The sequence below is a fragment of the Nicotiana tabacum genome, chromosome 23 (genome assembly GCF_000715075.1).
Source record: "Nicotiana tabacum cultivar K326 chromosome 23, ASM71507v2, whole genome shotgun sequence".
Lineage (NCBI taxonomy): Eukaryota > Viridiplantae > Streptophyta > Magnoliopsida > Solanales > Solanaceae > Nicotiana > Nicotiana tabacum.
The window spans coordinates 68,964,187-68,984,859 of record NC_134102.1 but is presented as its reverse complement, the minus strand read 5'-3'; the positions used below and the strand labels follow the sequence as shown (position 1 = coordinate 68,984,859).

Below are 20,673 nucleotides of genomic sequence, written 5' to 3'. Positions count from 1 at the left end.
AAACAAAAAAACAGCGAAGAAATCTTTTGAAGAAAAAAGCATACAAAGAGAGCAATTGCCATTATTACGATGAAATTATGGCAAAAACTGAAAAATATATAAAAGTATTTTAAAATATTATAAAAATTTTACATACTGTTATATAAATAATTATAAAATTTGTTACTCTATATAATTTGTCGATTTGGTTCATTTTAGTTAAATTTTGTTGAATCAAACCAAATCAAATAGTGGTAGCTTTTCAAAATTAAAAACCAAAACAAGTCAAAAATATATGATGGATTATTGAAGTGGTTTGGATAGATTTTTTGTTTAGATCAATTTTTCAATTGACTTTGAACACTCTTATCTTGAAAAAGTATTAGGTGGGATACACGTCATTACATGCATGTTTGTATCTCATAAAATCAAAATAATTATGTGTTTGTATCTCATAAAATTAAAATAAATATAAAGATTACATGTATCGGATTAGATTTTGATTGTCCATCTTCGTAGATTTAGATATACAAGTTATATACTACAATGATCAATATTGTTCATCCATAAAAATTTGTATTTTATTCTTTCATGTATACTTATTTACTCAAAAATTTGTTTTGAGTAATACTAATATTATTTTGCAAAATTATATAACTACATGATTCGATATACACGTGCAACGCACGTGACGAGAAACTAATATTATTATAAAAGTGGGAAGCCTTAAACTAAAAAGTTGAAAGACTAAATTACCCTTTTAATATGTATATTTATGTATAATAATAGATAAATAATTATGTTACAATTCAAAAGAGCCAAATTTCGAAAAGCACCATATAGAGTAACCATGCATATAGAGAGAAATGTCTGATACAAAACAACGCAAGCACCGTTTGCAAAAGGCTTCGAAGACATTTCCTTGTAAGTGCCCACTGAGAACTTCCAATGGAATAAGTCAATTTTGTCAAGCCACCACTTCGTGAAAAGATAAAATAAAAAAATGTTTGAAGCCAAATGACTTGCTCCATTCATACCAACACTTAGCCCCTAAAGCCTACAAAATAAATAGAGGTAGTAATAGTTCAAACAGAATTTGAAGCAAATCAAGGTTGTGTTTCCATTGGCTGAATATTATGATTTATGAACTTCCATAAGCAAATTGCTGAGAAATTACCATTAACCACTATTTGAAATGCTTAAGTACAACGATTTTAAATATTAAACAATAACAAGAATGGTGAATAGAAAGCAGGGAATTAATCGATAGAAGAAATTCCCTCATTGCTTCTTTCACACTATTTTGCCAAGAAATCTGCTTAGTCACACAATCACTTGGAGAGATTGGAAGAACTTGATGTGGAAACAAAAATCAGGTTTATTTTTCTGACTCAACTTTTTTATTTTATTATTGTTTCAATTTGAAAATCAATCTTCAATTTGAGATGCACGAAGTATTCACCTTCTTCAATTTAATTATGATACTGATGGATACTTTCATAATGACTTTTATATCTCTTAGTATTTTTGTGGAGTCAAAAATGTCTAACTGATATTTTAATTAGAGTATCTCCTAAAAAGATTTACGGTTTTAGTGAAAAAAAAAAAAAAGCAAATAGACATAATTAATGAAATACATTAGTACCGTGTTTTGCTGAAGTTGGTAAAAAATTAACACTTTGGCTCAAATAGAAAATTATATCCTATATATATTTTACAATAAAATAGTACCTTAAATCAATAATAATAATAATAATAATAATAATAATAATAATAATAATAATAATAATAATAATAATAATAATAATAATAATACCTTAAACAAAATATATCCCAATTTTGTTTTAATTTGATTTTTGATCGAGGAAGCATCATAAGAAGATATTATTTCAAATGATTTAGTATGAATAAAATCAAATTATTATATTTTCCTCTGATATTTTGTAGATATGAGTCCTTACTCTATTACTTTTCTTTACACTACTAATATACTTATTTTAAAGGAAAAATGACATTGTATTTCAAATGATTTAGTATGAATAAAATCAAATTATTATATTTTCCTTTGATATTTTGTAGATATGAGTCCTTACTCTATTACTTTTCTTTACACTACTAATAAACTTATTTTAAAGTGTATATACTTTTGCGACTATCGAATGTAAATAGATTTGGCTACGGGCTAAAAGTGATCTTTGCCCTATTCTAAACAATACAAATGAAAACAGAAAAAGTGATCCGCAACTGAGTTCATAAATTGCTTCGGACGAACAATTTCATTATTTGCCAAACAAATTTGTTGGCATTCTTAATAATGTAAATATAGTCAAAGTAAGATTATTATAGTTAGTTAATTTCAAGTCCAAAGTATTTGGAAACGTAACATAAAAGATATTATGGTTATGTTACATAATTTTTGTATAAGATTGACATGAAAACACAATAGTGTAATTTGATTGTATCGCATGTCTGTAAAATTCATAGAGAAATATTTTCGGTGTATAAATTTAATATCAATAATTAACGGGACACGTTTCGAAAAACTAGTATATTTAAAACATGAAGCTCCTAAGTTAGAAAGTCAAATTACTTAATTGCCCTTTTAAAACCTAAAAGTACCAATTTTACCAACAAAAAAAAAAAAGGATCGCAACCTTAGCCAATGGACGCACGGCAAAACTAAAAGACAAAACGCTTAAGCCTACAAAGAACTCCCGGCTACCCAATGGTTCAGATTGAAAAAATTGACATGGTTCTGATTGAAGTTGTTCCTCCATGCCTTATTTTTCTTCTCACCAAGTCAATATTTTTGGGGTTTTAAACTAAAACTTCAAAACAAACTTTAGGTAAGTGATTATATTTTCTTTGTGCTCAGTTTTCTAAAGAAAGATTGTGCCGTCTTCCTTCTTCTAATTCAGTTTGAGATGTTTGAGTTCTATCTTTTAGAAGTTAAATATATGTACATGCATGGGTGTGCATGTATATATATATATATATATTGATTTATTTTTTCTTTTGAGTGGGTACCTGGATTGAGATGAGAAGTTACTATCAATTAGGTTTCTAATGGTTCAACCATTGTATTATAAGCAACACTCTTCCTAAACTATTTTTGTATATATGATGGTCTGGAGTATGAAATAACCGCAACTTATTCTTGCTATTTGGTGTTTTATAAATTGTTTAACACAACATGAATTTGCAGAAGATTGATTAATGTAGTTTTCTTTCCTGATTAGTAGTCATTCTTTTGTTATGATGTGCTTGATTCTTCCTTTTAGCTTTGGAAAAACGGTTGCAATGGGGGAGATGAAATCAATGGCTCACCAATACATTTAATTGTAGATATTTAGGGGCAAGGTTATATAAATAGTGGTATTCTGAATGAAAAATAATTAGAAAAATGTCAAACATTTCGTAGAACTACTTTATGCTTTGTATTATGACCGTCTATACATCTCAATTATTACTGAAATGTTGTTTCAATTACTGGATTTCAATTGCCAACGGATAGCTGCAAAAACAATTACGGCTTCATCACTGAGTGTTGTTTGTAGTTCTTTTTGGCTAAAGACTTGTATAAAATAAAATATATTTGATAATCTTGAGATTGGAGGCATAACTCTTGACCCATAATTTTTTTAAATGTGTTTTGCCTAATTGTTCTTTGTAATTTTTTTAGACAGCAGTTGTAGGCATGATATTTAGTGATAGTGCTTCGATTCTGAGACTATGTTGTAGTAACTTAATTAAGACGTGTTAAGTCTAATTCCATTTAAGAGATGGATCATAAGTTTGTGTCATGCAGGTTGTGGTTCTACAATAGAAAATTCGAGGATAGCATCACGGAGTTTGCGATTCTACAATTAAGAGTTAAAAGATATCGTTGTGGAGTTTGTGGTTCTACAATTAGGAGCTCAAGGGTAGTGTCATGGAGTTGTGGTTCTACAATTGGGAAGTCAAGGATAGTGTCATCAAGTTCGTGGATCTATAATTGAGAACTAAGGATAGTATCATGAAATTTGTAATTGAGCATTCATTTTTTTATTTTTTTATAATAAACACGAAACAACTTTATTAATTCTGAAATAAAATATCATTACACGAGGAGTTGGTAAATCTAAACTAAGCAACTCCTAAATCAACTGTTGGGGAACACCTTCCAGTGGAGTATAAAGTAAGGTACTTCAAAGTAAAAGGTTGAGGAAGGTATTAATCCTTCCAGATAAACAAAAGCAATGACGAAAATGGTTAAACGACGAAGGAGTTCTTTCTCGTCCTAATTCTGAAGTTGACTAACTGATTTTTGTCATTGTTCAAAGCAGCTATTACCTTCATAGGTAAAATGTCAGTGCCCGTAAAGAAAATGAAGTTGCCTTTTTGCCTTAACTCTCTAATATGTTCTACCAAGAGAGCAATCTGCCAAGGTGTTCCAGCATGAATGTTTATAGCATATTGATTAAGACTAGGGAATCAGATTCAATTTTGACCTCCTTGTATCCATTGACAATGCACCACTCTAAGTTCAGCCATATTATTAGTGCATGAATCAAAGAAAATGGAGTAAGCTATAATTAGATCCCCATTGTGATTTCTCAAGCATCATATTCCACCTGCTAAGCCTAGATTTCCTTTGCTACATCCATCAGTGTTAAGCTTTAGGTAACCATCAGGTGGTTTAATCCATTTGACATGGATAACCTTTAGTAAAGGTTTGCATCTTTCACAGCATGGATCAAAAGTTTCTTAACAGAAGCTTTACCATTTCCATATCTGATAGCACATCTTTGTTTCCAAATTTCCCAACATATTAAGCATGGGAGGCAGTGAAGTAAAAAAGAGTGAACATTGTTCTTGGGCTTTGTAAACCACCAGTTGGAAAGAGTTTGTCTTAATCTGTTGGTAGTTTTCAAACCACCAAACAAGTCCCAAGCAGCTGATGCACCATCGCTGCTAATGAAAACATGCTCAATGGTTTCATATTTAGGAGCTTTACAACAAGAACACATAGATGGGCCAACAAACCCAAAATTTCTATTGATCTCATCAATAGGCAATCTGTTATGAATTACTCTCATCATAAAGAAAGATATTTTGAAAGGGATCCTTTTATACCAAATATTACTAGTAGAGTAGGTAACATTTCCAGATTGCTTGAAAAGATGCCACGCAGATTTACAGGAAAATGAACCATCATTGGTAATGGTCCATATAGGCTGATATAGTTTAGAGCCATCAGGAACCTTAATCAGAGAGATATTCCTAGCAATGGAACTAGGAAGAACATTCTCAAGAGCAGCAAGGTTCCAGTGACCTTCATGAATGAAGTCCATAACTGTCTCATTTCCTTTATTAGGGTCATTTATAAACTTGGCTAAGGAGCCATATTCTGACCAATTATCCCACCAGAACGAGGCCCTTCCATTAAAAAGTCTCCACTTAATATGTTTCTCAGCCTCAATCTTGATATCCATCATTCTTTTCCAAATATGGGAATGACCAGGTTTCCATAAAGAAGCAACAGGATGTATACTATTACAGTACTTGGCTTCAATAAAATCCCTCCATAGAGAGTTTTTGGTTCTAAGGACCCACCATGACTTAGCTGCAAAGGCCTTGTCTATGTCATGGATGGACCTAAAACCAGCTCCTCCTCCATTTTTATCAAAGCACATAGAGGACCAAGAGATCCAGTGATGTTTTTTACCTTCTTCTGAATTGCCCCAGAAAAAGTTACAACACTGCTTTTCAATAATTTGGAGTGTGGTTTTGGGGGGGTTAGTAGCTGCAAGGATGTGCATGGGTATGGAATATAGGACTGCCTTAATAAGGATAGCTTTACCTCCAAAGGACATAAATCTTCCATTCCAACCTTGAATTCTTCTACCCACTTTATCAGAAAGATCACTGAAGAATTCAATTTTCTTTCTTCCTAAGTAGATAGGGGCACCAAGGTAAGTAAATGGGAAGTTCTTGTTGGAGAAACCAGTGAGAGTTTTTATACGTTGTACTTGATTATCCTGTGCATTAGGATGTAAGAAAAAATGAGATTTGCTAAGGTTAATTAGTTGCCCAGATGTATTGGAGTAATCATCTAAGCATTGATTGATGATCTCAATAGAAGTAGTGTCAGTAGAGCTGAATAAAATAGTATCATCAACATAAGTTAAATGAGTGATACAAGGACCTTGTTTCCTCATCTTGTAAGGTATAAAGTCTTGGCATTGAGTAATCCCATTAAGCATTCTGGAGAGTAGTTCAGAGGTTAAGACAAATAGAGAAGGAGAGATGGGATCTCCGTGTCTTAATCCTCACATCTATTTCCATTTATGGCAATAGAATACCAGATATTAGAGATTAGTCTAAACACTAGACTAATCCATAATTCATTGAAGCCCAATCATCTCATAACTTGAAATAGAAAGGCCCATGATACTCTATTATAGGCCTTTGACATGTCTAATTTAATGATAACATTGTCACCTCTATTATCCCTGCTCATATTATGAGCAAGTTCTTGAGTAAGCTGTGATAAACCTGCCCTAAATAAAGCCAGACTGATTGGGAGAAATCAGTCTTGGCAAAATCTTGGCCAGTGTATTGTTCAAAAGTTTAGAGATAATTTTTGAGGTCACATTAGCAAGGCTAATGGGCCTAAGATCAGAAAGTGACTCAGGATGATCCATCTTAAGAATTAGAATAAGGCAAGTATGGGTGATAAACCTAGATAATTCATGACCTGCAAAGAAGTATAGAACAAGGTTAATTAAGTCTGAAGCAATAATGTCCCATGAATTCTGGAAGAATAAAGCAGTGATATTCTAAACCAAAGAGGGGAGTGGTCGGAATTAACTCTTGGTAGGTGAGTTACTGAAGAATTGGAGTAGTTAGAAGCCTATCATTACACCCTATCAATTCTCTTCCAAATTCTCCTATCTGGAGCCCAATCATTACACCAAGTGAATTTCTCATGTCCAGAATGCGGAAGGGCAGTTGAAATCTCCACCATTATAATACAATCAATATCTTCCTGAAACACATGATCCATATCTTCCTTATACAGCATTCATATTAATTATCAAACTTCCTCAAACAGTCCATGTATACATGTATCTACTTTCCTAATACTACTATATAGTCGATCAAGCAAGGGCCATATATCAAATAAATACTATAATATCTTTTCCAACTGTAGTCTCATCATACAAACTTTTTAATCTGATCATCCAAAAGTGACTAGCCTGCCTAATTTGTAATTACCAAATTTCTCCATACGACATCTAAAAAGAAGTATTAGTCAAGCAAAGGACTAAATAAACACTAGCACGTAATACCTGAGTTGAGAGGGAAAACTGCAGGTTTGTGCTACGCTTTGAAACTTTTTCTAAGTAATTAATATTTACGACCCCCCCCCCCCCCCCCCGGGAATCTTTTCTTGTTAATATTGCAAAATATCTCATTTTCCAATATTTTTCCACCTTTTGCCAAGTGAAGTAATTTGGAAGGTGTAATCATACATCACTTAAAAAAGCAAATAATAATAATAATAATAATAATAAGCGTATTACTACATTTGGATCCTTAAAAAAAAAAAAATCTAAGCCAACTGTATGATGAAAACGAGTACATGAAAAGAATATTAAGGTACAAAAACACAATATTTCAAACTCATTATCTATGACAGGTTGAAGCGCCAATACATGAGCAAATATCTGTGAGATATCTCTAGCATTCTTCCCATAGTAATCCACTTCTCCATGTATCCGCCAAATGATTGCACGGAATGTCAGAATGATGAAGGGAGGAACTAATTCAATGGAGTTGTGCTGCTGCAACTCAATGACAAATTGGTAAAGATGATATTGCTTCTCAATCTTCCTCATCAGAATTGTCAAATTTAATTTTTGTAGCCTTTGGAGCATTTGCATCTATTTCTCTAAAATGAGCACCATAGAGCTTTGATTCCTGCAAACAGCAACTCAACAATGTAACAAAAAATATGTGCACTAGAGATTAGCAATACAAGGCAAGGGGAGAGTGGAGAAAAAGATTTAGTTGACCAGTTACTATTCGCATGTGTCAGCAAATTATATTCTTTGTTATAATCATTTGTTCATCACTTTTCACATAGACAAATTGTGCCAGCAAGAAGATAGTCGAACACAAATGTGATTCAGTGACATTGTATTCTTCCGGAGGTGATAGTAAACGATAATAACATAAGATCCAGGGCTTCCTCCTGCCCAAGGTCGATAACACACCATCCTCCTCTTCTTTTTCTTTTTGGATAAGTCACACCATGATTTTTCTTTTTCTGCCGATTCCATTTGCAACCAGAGCACATTGTAGATACAACTTCATTTTTATTATATCAGGAACTAGCCTATTCCTATGTTCAGTTCCTCATTTAATTGGGAAAAGGGCTGATCTTGAGTGTTCTCTAGTTCATCTACAACTACACTGCTTGTTGCCCTTCCACTCCCTGGAAAGAGTTCCTTCAAAATAGTTTCATTTTCCAGTAATCAAAGTGCGGAAACCTTCATAGCCCCCCTTAGAAAGCCCCTGCTCTTTCTTGGCTCAATCCAAGTACACATCTAAGATGTTTAAAGTAGATTGTCCAATATAAATCCATTCTCTTAAAAATTCTCAATCCTACAAGCTCCCCACAAGGAGACCAAGGTTCGAACCCCAGGAGACTGACACTAGATGAATTTTTCCCATCTGTCTCAGCCATGGAAGAAGAGTTGCCCAATACTTGTATACAATACTGTCAGGATTGCATAACTAACAACGCATGAAACACAAGACGCTCCATCAAAGTGAGGAAACAATTGAAGGGACAGAATTACCAAGTGAACCACAGGAAAACGAAATGAAGCGAATTTGGGAGAACACACTTGCATCCAAATCCCCAAGCATCACACTTAATGAAGAGCCTCTGTCATATCAAATAGTTTCAGGTGCCGTTCACCATGACTTTTTTTCTCTTTTTGGACAAGTCACCTTCAGCATTGTTTTTCCTTTTTTTCTCTTTTTGGACAAGTCACCTTCAGCACTAAGTTGCTCCGACATGACAGTTTAGGTGCCGCACCCGTGTCGACATGACACTAGTATGGGTGTGGGTATGGGATCCGTACCGGATCTGGTCAAATTATTTTGGATACTTTGACCACGACGGACGAAAAAATTTGAGACGATATACAATTTAATTCCCGAAATCAAAACCAAAATTAGGATAAATTTAAATAAAATAGCATACCTTATCTAGGAAATCAATCCTTTTCTTATCTACAACTTGAGAATAAAAACGAAATTAACACTTTACAAGCTATACATAAGTATTCTCCAAAATTTATCATAATTTAGAAATATTTTTTATATTTTTATTTTTTGAATTATTTTTAGCCGGATCCTTGTACCCGTATCCGTACTAGGATCCGTATCCACGAATCTTAGAATTTACATCTCGAAGGATCCGACCTCTAGATCCGCATTCATGTCGGACACCTACACCCGTGTCCGAGCAACTTAGCTTCAGCATGACTGCTATGACCCTTCACCCCAAAACCCTTCCTAGTGTGTATCCTTAGCAATAAAATATAGTTTATTCCAACACTAGAACATGTTAACTTTCTCATCTGAAATCTTCAACCCCTACAGGAAGTACTTTCCTACAACCGTCCCCATAGCACAAACATACTCAGCCACATGAAGTTCGCATCATCTGTCTATGCTCTAGAAGAAGACAATCTTACTCAAAGCCCTCTTAAGCCATGGCCACTGAATCCAACCAAAGGTGCTAATAGTGGAAGGAAAGCTACAACTTGAGGCCCTAGCTTCACACCAGACCAGCATGTCCCTATGAACCTGGCCTAAAGCTCCATGAGCAGGTACTGCTAAGCAACTTAGCAATGCACACTCACTTGTGATGGCTACCCATAAGCACAAACCGTCAATGATACCATTAGGTAAATGGTGACGCTACTCACAATATACAAACAAAAATCTTACCTTTTTCTTTACATGGGTTCCAAAATTAAGAAGGGCAGCTGGAACAACCTGTCCAGCTTCTCTGAGGACATTTATCAACTCCCCAGAAAGTCCCTATGAAATACAAGCTCAATAAGAATCAAAATAGAAAAGCAGTGGAGAAAACAGTACAAAAATAAAGGTCGGACTTCTGTTATAGAAAATCAATGAAACACTACCTTGTTGTCCTTAGTGAAGAATGTATGAGCTACACCTTTTTTACCAGCCCGTCCAGTTCTTCCAATTCTATGAACATAATCCTCTGTCGTCAAAGGAAAACTATAATTTATCACAACTTCAACATCCGGGATATCTAGACCTCGAGCAGCTACATCAGTAGCTATCTGCAGAAACATAACAATTATGTTTCAGTCTTCAGAACATTTCAACATTCGCCAAGAACCAAGTAAACACTAAGCTCATGAGCAGTCGGTCCAAATTATGATTTCTAGCAACACCAGAGCAACATAACTAGAAGTCACAGAAAGTTTCAGGAAGAGGATCATGCAGGAATGAGGAAGAAATGAAATATAGCAAGATATTTTGATGGATAAAAAATATTATGCATCCTCTTCTTTTGGGATGGAAGAGAATTGGCCAGAAACCAGTTATCCCAAAGGTTCAGTAGAGGAACGCCAGCTGGTATGTCAAACTACTGTGGAGCCCTTGCATTATCAAATGGTTATCAATTAACGAATAGGTGAAAACTCAGACCAACAACAGCAATTTCATGAGGAAGCATGCTCCAAAAGATGAGGCAGTATATTTGTCTGGATGAAGATTTTGGTAAGAAATTGGTCATCTAGATATAAACTCTGACTCTAATGCAGAAGCAGATAGTAGATGACCATAAGGTGAGACGTGTAGAAAATATTGACAGATGTGGAGTACCATCATGCATCATAGGATCACTCAGATAAACATCACAGTAGATCAGATATCAAATGTAGGATAGAAAATGGAAATAGTTCAAAGCTTCAAGAGATCTTGGGTCAATATAGGTGATAATGAAGAGAAAGCAAGCGATTTAACCACGACATTTGAAAAAACAAACTTATAAAAGGATGAAGGGGGCAAACCAACCATCAGAATTAAGGGAGTAAACTGATGTAAATTTGGATAACAAAAAAGAAACCCAAAAATACAGCAATTGTGCTTCCTAAACTTTGATTAAGTATTTGTATCAATGGTTATAGTTAAGAGCATCAAACGCATACAAGGGTTCTTTTTGACTTAAAGCTCATTTTCTTCGGTTTCTTATTTGCTTGATTAGTAGGTCGTATATGATTGCATCCTCTAAAGATGCTCCATAGTTCTCTACCTATCAATTGATAATAGGGAAGAAATGTGTACCATTAAAGGACAGCTTCCATCCTTAAAGAGTGACAACGCCTTAGTACGAGCATGTTGTTGCTTGTCACCGCTAATGGACACAACTTTCCAACCCCTGAAGCAAAGACACATTAAAGATTCAAAAAAGATGTAATCTAGACACATCTATGCAGCACAATACGATGAGCATGGACTATATTGCATGCATCAATTTTTGTAAGTGTCAAACTATTTCATGCATGTATTATCAGCAGGCGATTTGAAGCTAGGCATAGGAACTTAATGTCTTTCTCATAATTAAACAGAAGACAAATGGAATGACCTTTTCTGTAGCATAATTTCAACCCGAGATGCTTCCTTCTTGTACAAAACAAAAACCAATACTCTGTTCCTGCTCAAAGTTGACAATTTTTTGTAAGCATCCATTTTAATGAGTTAGAAAACATAATACCCAGGTTAACTGCCAAAACAGATACAAGTGATGCAACCACTAGCAAAAATATACTGATGATAAAGAACTGTATAACAAACCAAACCCACGAAGAAAAATTGTGCCAGACAAATTCTTTTTGCGTAATGAAGAAACTTTATTACCATTTGAGGTAGTATGTGCAGTTCTAAAAATGAAAAATCCTACCACTGGACATGAGGCCCCAGTGATAGAGTAAACTAACAGCAACTACTTCATCGCAGGTCTCCATACTACATATGCTCCTCAATTAGGATAGAAATTTACACTTGGCTAGCTTAGATCTTAGGCAGCCCCTAAAGAGCACATCTTGAATAATCAGCTTCACCATTGTTATGTGTCAGACAATTCAGACTGAAGAACTAGAGGAAAATGATACAATGAAAATCTTAGTAAAATAAAACGAATTCATCAAAAAAAAATTAGAAGAGAGGGAGAAGAGGGGAGGAGGGGGAAGGGGGGGATGCACTTTTCCTTGGTTTGAGAAACCTACTACCTCCATGTAGAAAAACGGAATCAATATTTTTAGATTACCCCCTCGCCTAGTCAACCATTTAAATAAACCGACGGCAATACCACTGTATTTAGACCAAATTAGCCAGCACGCATGAGCAGACTAATCTGTAGCAACCTTATTCTCAAGTCTCAACAGACACTCCTATCTTTCTCCATCATTTCCAAAATATCTACCCAATCTCTCTTCTCCACACCATTGCTCACGGTTTAAAGCTAAGATAAGTTCAACTTGCCTTGGACATGCACCACTAGCTATCCTATAGTCACCAGAAGTTTTACCATGACCATTACTGTCAAGCATGCAAGTTCCCTATTAAACACTCTAACGAATTGAATGCAACTCTTGGTAATATAACTGAACAAAGAAGTTGAATGCCAGGCACGTTCACTAAGACTGGTCACTGAAGTAAAAAGGATTCAAAGCATTGATTGTAACCTTTGGTTGTATCCACGGAGTAACAAGAGATTGAGTGAAAAATTCTCAACCAAAACTACTACCCATCATAACCAGTGTTGACTAGCAGTAGCATATTGCATGAATATCATTATCAATTGATTAGAGTGGGGTTTATCATTGATGTCAACAAGATACAATAAGTGCTCTCTTGAAAACTGGAAGGGAGATCAGATATTTAGCAGTAGAGATTTCTAGTTTATATACTTTCTAGACTTGTGGTATTTTTCCAGCAAGCACTGTAAACGCTCATCACGGGCTCTATCTTCCAAGACCTACAATGCAAAAGGAATGGACAAGTAATTCAATCAAAAGAAATGGAGATGATCATGTAAGTCTTCTCTTTTATTGTTCTTTGCATTTTTATTTGTGGTGGATTGGCTTGAAGGGAGGATACAAAATGTTGTTCATATGAGTTAGAGAAAAAAAACTGCAGATTTAAGAATTATTCTAAAAGCTTGATGATGCAGCTTACCTCGACAATTTGCATGACATCGTGGTTGGCAGCCAAATCTTCTGAACCTACAACTACCTGAATAGAATTCAATTTTAAGTCAGAAAGGGAACCGCAACAAATTTGTAACTATATCCCAAAGAGGTGAATCAGACCTTGATTGGATGAGGATCCATGAATTCTTGAGCTAATTGATGAACAGCCGGAGGCCATGTAGCACTGAACATAACCGATTGTCGAACTGCACAATTAGAGGGAAGTTGAATGTGTTCAGGAAAAAAAGTAAGTCTACTAAATTGAAACTCAATCTAGCTAACATCTAAATGGCAAAAACAAGGAGTGAAGCCCTACGATGTAACATGGAAGGACAAGGATAGCAGTCAAAAATACAAGTCCTAATACTCTAAGTTGCGCAGACTTCACTTTTGGTGTCGCACCTGTGTTGACACGATGTGGGTGTGGGTGTGGGTGTGGGTGTGGGTGTGGGTACGGGATCCGTACCGGATTTGGTCAACCGATTTTGGGTACTTTGAACAAAATCGACGGAGAAATTCAGGATAAATACAATGATTTTTTAAATCAAAACAAAAGCTAAACTGAAATTGGAAAAAAAGGAATATTCCGAATATAGAAATTTCTATGTCCGTCCTTTCTGTTTATCTCCTTTTGGGATTCTACTCTTGATTAATATTTTTGTCCTCTTGGAATTCCTTGTAAGTTTTTCACATAATGTCTCATAACTTAGAATATATTTTTATTACTCTAATTTTAGATATTTGAATTATTTTTAGCCGAATCCCCGCACCCGTGGATCCGTACCCCTAAATCTTAAAATTTAGATTATGAAGGATCCGACCTCTAGATGTATCGGACACCTGCACCCGAGTCCGAGAAACTTAGATAATACTTACACGATTCAAATTTTCAAAATCCCTTTTCAATTGATATTAAAAATATTTGTAGACATACAGAAGAAATGAAACCAAAAATCCACTCTAACATATAGCTGCACTTCATTTACAAAAGTATTGAAATGAAACCACAAATTACATGGTCGGGACAAATATATGTTTATGAAGAAAAAAAAGTTGATACTTGGAGTAAATACAATAAGTTGTGAAGGACAATCAGATGCAAAAGTTTTGCTAAAAAGAAACAAAAAATATATTACGACATGATAAATGTATTTAAAGAAATAATGCATTTAAAGAAATGCCTACAGAGCTCCAGCCTCTAGGAATTCAAGAAATGGAATCAAATGCAGATGTTATTCATACCAGAGCATGTTTGGCTCAAAATGGCACGGACAGCGGGTTCAAAACCTAAATCGAGCATCCGATCAGCTTCATCTAGCACCTATAGCAATATTAGTAACATGAATAAACGCTAAAACTTCTAGTGTCAGCAACCATAATATTTCATTAACCCAACAAGGATAAACTCTATCTTAACCAATCAAGGGATAGTACATAAAACTGATTAGAATGTTAAACCACAAAAGATTATTTTAAAAAATAAATTCAGTTTTTCTTTCAAAGAAGACCAACATGCACAGATACCTCACCTCAGAAAGCTCATATTCAGCAACTTCAAAAGTCTAACTAATTAGAAAAATCAAATAAAAAACATTTCTTATACACATTTGATGGCCACAACTACAGAACAGAAGCATCCTAACCATCTAGACCTAACTGAGCAAACAAACAAACCTTCATGAAGTCGTGCATACTCAAACTTCATCAAAGATCCTGAAAGTCCCAAACCCAGATAAATGGAGGACAGTAAAACACTACTCACCACAAAAGAAACCTCTTTTAAGTTGCATGCTCCCATTTCCATCATATCCTGCAAACGACCAGGGGTTCCAATAACAATATCCTGCAAGGCGGAGAATATGATCTGACGTACTGACAAGCAACTCCAGCTCAAAGAATCAAAGGTGTGTGAAGCATGCATAACATCCATCAAAAAGTCAAAGAAAGCAACAAAATAAAACATTAAATGGACTTAAAAGATAATTCACTATAGGATATCTGAAAAGGTTCATCATCTCGAGACTTATTGCAACAATAAATACAGATACAGAAATAAGAATGTTCTTACCACACCAGATTTAAGAGAAGCTTTTTGATGATGCTTATCGACTCCACCATATAGACAAACTGACTGCACGCCAGTAGGCTTCCCAGCATCGCAGAGAACATCTGATATCTGTTATGATGACATATAGCAAGATCTTTCAGATAAGGTGCATTTACTCGCATCAGCATTTTTTTATTTGAGAATACAAGGCAAAATACACATATTATTTTAACAAGAAAAAGAAAATGCAGGATTTAGAAGATATTTTAGTCAGAACTAAAAGACATCTAGGAATAAAACCAACATAAATTAGACCTTTACTGCACCTCCATTATGCATAATATGTGCTTCCACACTACCTAACCTTCTCTTATAGAGCTCATGTATCTCAATCAACACAAACTTGCTACTTCATTCTTCAATCCATGTCTCTTCAATGAACGCCTAAGAATCATAGCTTCTTGAAACAAGAACAGAAGGGAAGGAAAAGAAAACACACTTATAATAGAGGATCTCCTAGTCTTAGCTAGCTTACTAGAAGGAAGGGAGTGCTAAACCCTCACAAGATGATACCCTATTTTTATCCGTCCCTCACAAGATAATACCTTTCTGGGTCTTTTGGCTATGATCAAGTGCTAAACCCTCACAAGAAATTGAAAAACATAGATGATTTTTACGGCCTACGTTCCAATATTTTAGCAGTTCTCCAAGGAACGCAAAAAAAAACTTTCTCAAAGCTTAATCAAAAATGAAATGAAATGGCTTTTTATCAAATTTTGATTCAATACATTGACATTATATAAAATAAATAGAATGATGTAGAGATGGACCTGATGATGATATTGAAAAGAAGCACTTCAAAACAGCAAGAAACTCCAACCACCACTAGAGCTTTCAAACAAAAATTATATACCCTAATTTTTTTTCCCCACTATTTGTGAAGTTGAAAACAAAAAATATACAAGATTTTGTCTATGGTTTTGGGATGGACGATTTCCAATAAAAGAGTACAGTTAATGAAAATTTCTAGTGAATGATTTGTTTGTATCTGAAACCCGTACTCTACTCTTTTATTACCATATAAAACAACGAACCTAGGACATTTAATACCATATAGTTACTATAAAATAAAATATATCTAGGCAGCTCACAAAGATTATTGTGATATATGATTGGACAAGATTTCATTGGAGGTTGAGATTGAAGCATCTACTAAATTACGCATTCTCCAATTTCACCCTTTTAAGTTTTAGTAATACGAATTGTTAGAGTTTTCTTGCTGTTTTGGAGTGCTTCTTTTCAATATAATCATCAGGTTCATCTCTACTTCACTCTATTTATTTTATATAATATCAATTTACTGAATCAAAATCTGATAAAAGAGCAATTTTAAGACCATTTCAAGGGCCACTTTACTTTGTTTTGATAAAGTTTCGACAAGGTGTTTTGTTGTTAAGCTTAGTTTTATATTTCTGACTGTTTTTATCAACTCTACTTCTATGCTTTTTGTGATATGATAAGAATTGCTTAATAATAAGTTTGGGTTTTTAAACTAGTCATTTAGGGAAGTTGGAATGATTGGGTTTACACTGTGTTGAAAGATGAGCTTCGGCGTGTGTGTTTTGCCATTCTTTATTTTGAAACAGGACTACAAGGTTCAAATTTTAACAAATGACAATATTATTTTAGTAACTGAACCTAATGCAAGAAAGCAGGCAATTTTAAAGACAACTCAAGGTATAAATTTCAAAAACATACTTGTTGAGCTAGCTCCCTTGTAGGCGAAAGCACGAGGCAAAGCGGATTCTTAGACTTTTTACTCTTTCTCTTGCTCAGGACATGCATAATAGCCGGAATACCAAAAGCCAAAGTCTTACCTGATCACACAAAAACAAGACAAAATAAAACTAAAACCCCAAGAACCATACTCCACGATTACACTAAATAACCACAATTGCATACCTGACCCAGTTTTGGCAATTCCAATGAAATCACGGCCATCTAAAAGAAAAGGCCATGAATGTGATTGAATTGGTGATGGTTTCTCAAAATTCTTGCAACATTCTAACACATCACTTGGAAGCCCTGAATCCACAAATTTTGCTAAAGCTTTGTACTTTGACTCATTAGCATCCTTACCAGTTACCACCACATTTGTACTACTTTTTTCAGAAAACTCAGCTGGCCCGTTAAAAGTTTCAACCTTTCCATTAGACCCACTAAGATTTTCACTGTTTACAATAGACCCTTCTTCTTCTTGGTTCTGTTTCTGCTTTCTCTTCTTCTGTTTCTCTTTCTTGGACTCTATAACAGCAACTTCTTCAGGTTCAGGGTCTTCGAGCTTTCTCTTATGTCTTTTCTTATGGGATTTGGATTGAGAACCCTTGAGGGTTTTTTGTGGTTCGTCATCAGCTAACTGTTTTGCTACCATGGCTGCTCAATCTGTTCTATGGCGAATGACGCAAAACCCTAAGGTTTAAGGAAACTAATTGAGTTGTATTTGTAGTAAAGTTTGATAGTTCCAGTTTCCCGAATTCGCCTCTGTTTACAGTGGAATTACAATGAGAAAAACGATCAAAATGGTCCGTCATGTATTGAGATTGGTTCTTTTTAGTCCTCGACATATGTAGATTAACAAATATGGTCCTTGATCTATGAAAAAAGTACACTTTGTTCTTCATTTCTAAAAGTAACGATCTTTCCTCTTTCCCCGTTAAAATTAACTGCTCTTTTCACACGTTCTGCACGTGAGCAATAAGAAATAAAGAAATTCACATAAGTTTAGGACAAAAGAGAAGGGGAAAAGATTTCATTATCTGTTCTTTTGCTCATCGCTTTGCTTCCAAGTCTTAAATTGAGATCGCTCCAATTGAGGAACTATAATAACAAAATCAACAAACTTGTGTAATCCTTACAAATGAAGTTTTAGAGAGACAGTTTGTACGCAGATATTACTCCTGCCTTGCGAAGGTAAAGAGGTTGTTTCCGATAGACCTTCGGTTCAAGTAAAATATAGTCACAATACAGTTTAAAAAGAAATACAGCAAGATAATAAGATAACCGAAGCAAAAGAAAGTAATAGGTAATAATTATAACCTAAGGATAAGAAAATACGAAAATAATACTAAAACTACTGGTATGGCAAAGAGATACACTCGACTACCTACTAACTTTTTACCATAATTCTCGACTTTCACATCTTCCTATCAAGGGTGATGTTCTCGCTAAGATGAAGTTGAGTCATATCCTACCAAATCACCTCTCCCCAATACTTCTTAGGCCTGCCTTTACCTCTCCTTAGACCTATCAAGGTCAACCTCTCGCACCTCCTTACTAGGGCATCTATGCATCTTCTCTTTACATGTCCGAATCATCTCAGTCTCACTTCCCGTATCTTGTTTATCACGGAGGCTACTCCTATTTTGTCCTGAATGTCTCTGCTCCAATTGAGAAGCTGAAACGATAAAATGTGAACCAAAGGAATTGCAAAGCAAATAGCAAAAAGAATGCACTTGCTTACTAGAAAGTTGACCTAGTTGAAATCTCCTAATTATGTTGGAGTCTGAAAACATATTGCAAGTACATGGGTAATATTTAAAAAATTTATTAAACTAAAAATGGGGATAGAAGAAAGATTAAGTTATGGAGAGACACTTGGCTTGAATTGAGACTTGAGCGGATTGATGACTAATCTTGGGCCATAGAGTCGTGTTGACATCGATAGTGAGGTGACGCGCATGCTAGACCCCATATCGGGCTGAGTGGTATTGACAGGCATCTTACCAAGCGCCGTGAGAGTGTTGAGACTATGTCTGAGGGGCACTGTGTGCCTGGCACTTTTAATATGCTGAGATTTTGTATACTTGGTATTTAAACTGTGAAATTTATTGGTATGGCATGTATAACTAACATGCAAGCATAAAGTTATAGTTTTTCTCATGCTAACTAGCATTCGATGTCTCCACTTAATGTTCAGAGCTAGATACTACAGTTTTATCTTGTTAAATACGTGTCTAAGTGACTTCTGTGAAAGTTGATTCCTTGACTATTATATCTGAAAAGGCATGCATATTTCTTCTCTTATTGTATTAAGCTAAGCCTGTTATTATTTGAGCTACTTTTCTCTATATGCTATTGTTCTATTGTTATTGTTGTTGTTGGCTGTGGAAAGTGAGCATCAGGCCTTTCCAAGCTCGTCATTGCTTTTCACCCAAGGTACGTTTTACTACTTATTGAGCATATGGGGTCGGTTGTACTCATACTACACTCTGCACTTCGTGTGCAAATCCAAGTGTTGCTGATAGCAAAATTTGCCATTGAGTTGTATCTGGATTAGCTTGGAGATTTAGAGGTACCATTGCTATTCTGATCACATGCCTTAAAGCCCCTCTCTTTTATCTTATGTTCTTACTGTTCAGTCTCCCAGATAGTATTGTATTTTGTTCAGGCTTTGTATTTAGTATTCTATAGAGCTCATGCACTCGGTGACACCATATATTTTTGGGTGGATTTAAGTTGTAACTACATTTGGACTTCATTTATTTATATTATTTCCGCAACTTGAGATTTATTTCCTATTATTATTGAAGCTTACTTCCGCATATGTGTTGTTGGTTGCCTAGCAAGTGGTGTTAGGCTCCATCACAGCTCCGGTAGAATTTTGGATCATGACAAGTTAGTATTAGAGTACTAGGTTCACATAAGTCTCACGAGTAATGAGCAGGCCTAGTATAGTCTTGCGGATCAGTAAGGAGACATTTGTACTTATTTTCGATAGGCTATAAGACTTTAGGAACTTTCCACTTCTTGATTCCTCTTCGTGCAACTTTATCTCGGCTTGAAGTCTATATCTTCAGTTTTTTCCTATTTATTTTGTACGCAATTTTGAGTACCCGGTATCAGTTGGGCACCAACGAGCTTTGATAATGATACAGACGTGGTGCGAAATGTTGTTACCTTGCGTATGAGGTTATACTACTCTTATCGCTTTGCGGATGAGTTGTCGTCTATTGCAGCCCTAGTGTTAGTATTGCCCACTGGTTTGGGGCTATATGCAATATATTGTGATGATTAACGTGGCGGTCTTGACACGATATTGGTGCAGAATGGTAGGATACTCTGCTTGCAGTAGCGCAGCCCCATGAGGAAGATTTTTCGATTCACAATTTGGAGTTTGGCATTTGTTCCAGAGGAGGAAAGGTATTGGACTATGGATATTCGGGCTTTTATTGATTGAGTTGTGAGATTGGATATTTCTGATTTTAATAGAGTCCTCGCTTGTGTTGTTCCGCAGTCATCCTTGTTTGAGCACACTAAGGATCGTCAATATGATGGTTTCTATTTGCTCGTCCTCGGGGA

At 35.1% G+C, this 20,673-nt stretch overlaps 1 protein-coding gene across 1 annotated transcript; it reads right to left on the bottom strand.

Moving 5' to 3' along the window:
* Positions 1–7,501: 7,501 nt before the first annotated feature.
* Positions 7,502–17,827, bottom strand: LOC107789804 (DEAD-box ATP-dependent RNA helicase 5-like). The gene is made up of 13 exons (XM_016611672.2): positions 17,278–17,827; positions 17,074–17,192; positions 15,337–15,444; positions 15,031–15,111; positions 14,511–14,589; positions 13,389–13,474; positions 13,255–13,311; positions 12,987–13,054; positions 11,663–11,731; positions 11,362–11,455; positions 10,188–10,352; positions 9,991–10,083; positions 7,502–7,944 (listed from the first exon to the last, which is right to left on the bottom strand). The coding sequence occupies exons 1-13, from the start codon at positions 17,744–17,746 to the stop codon at positions 7,849–7,851; spliced, it is 1,584 nt and encodes a 527-aa protein (XP_016467158.2). The 5' UTR covers positions 17,747–17,827; the 3' UTR covers positions 7,502–7,848.
* Positions 17,828–20,673: the final 2,846 nt, after the last annotated feature.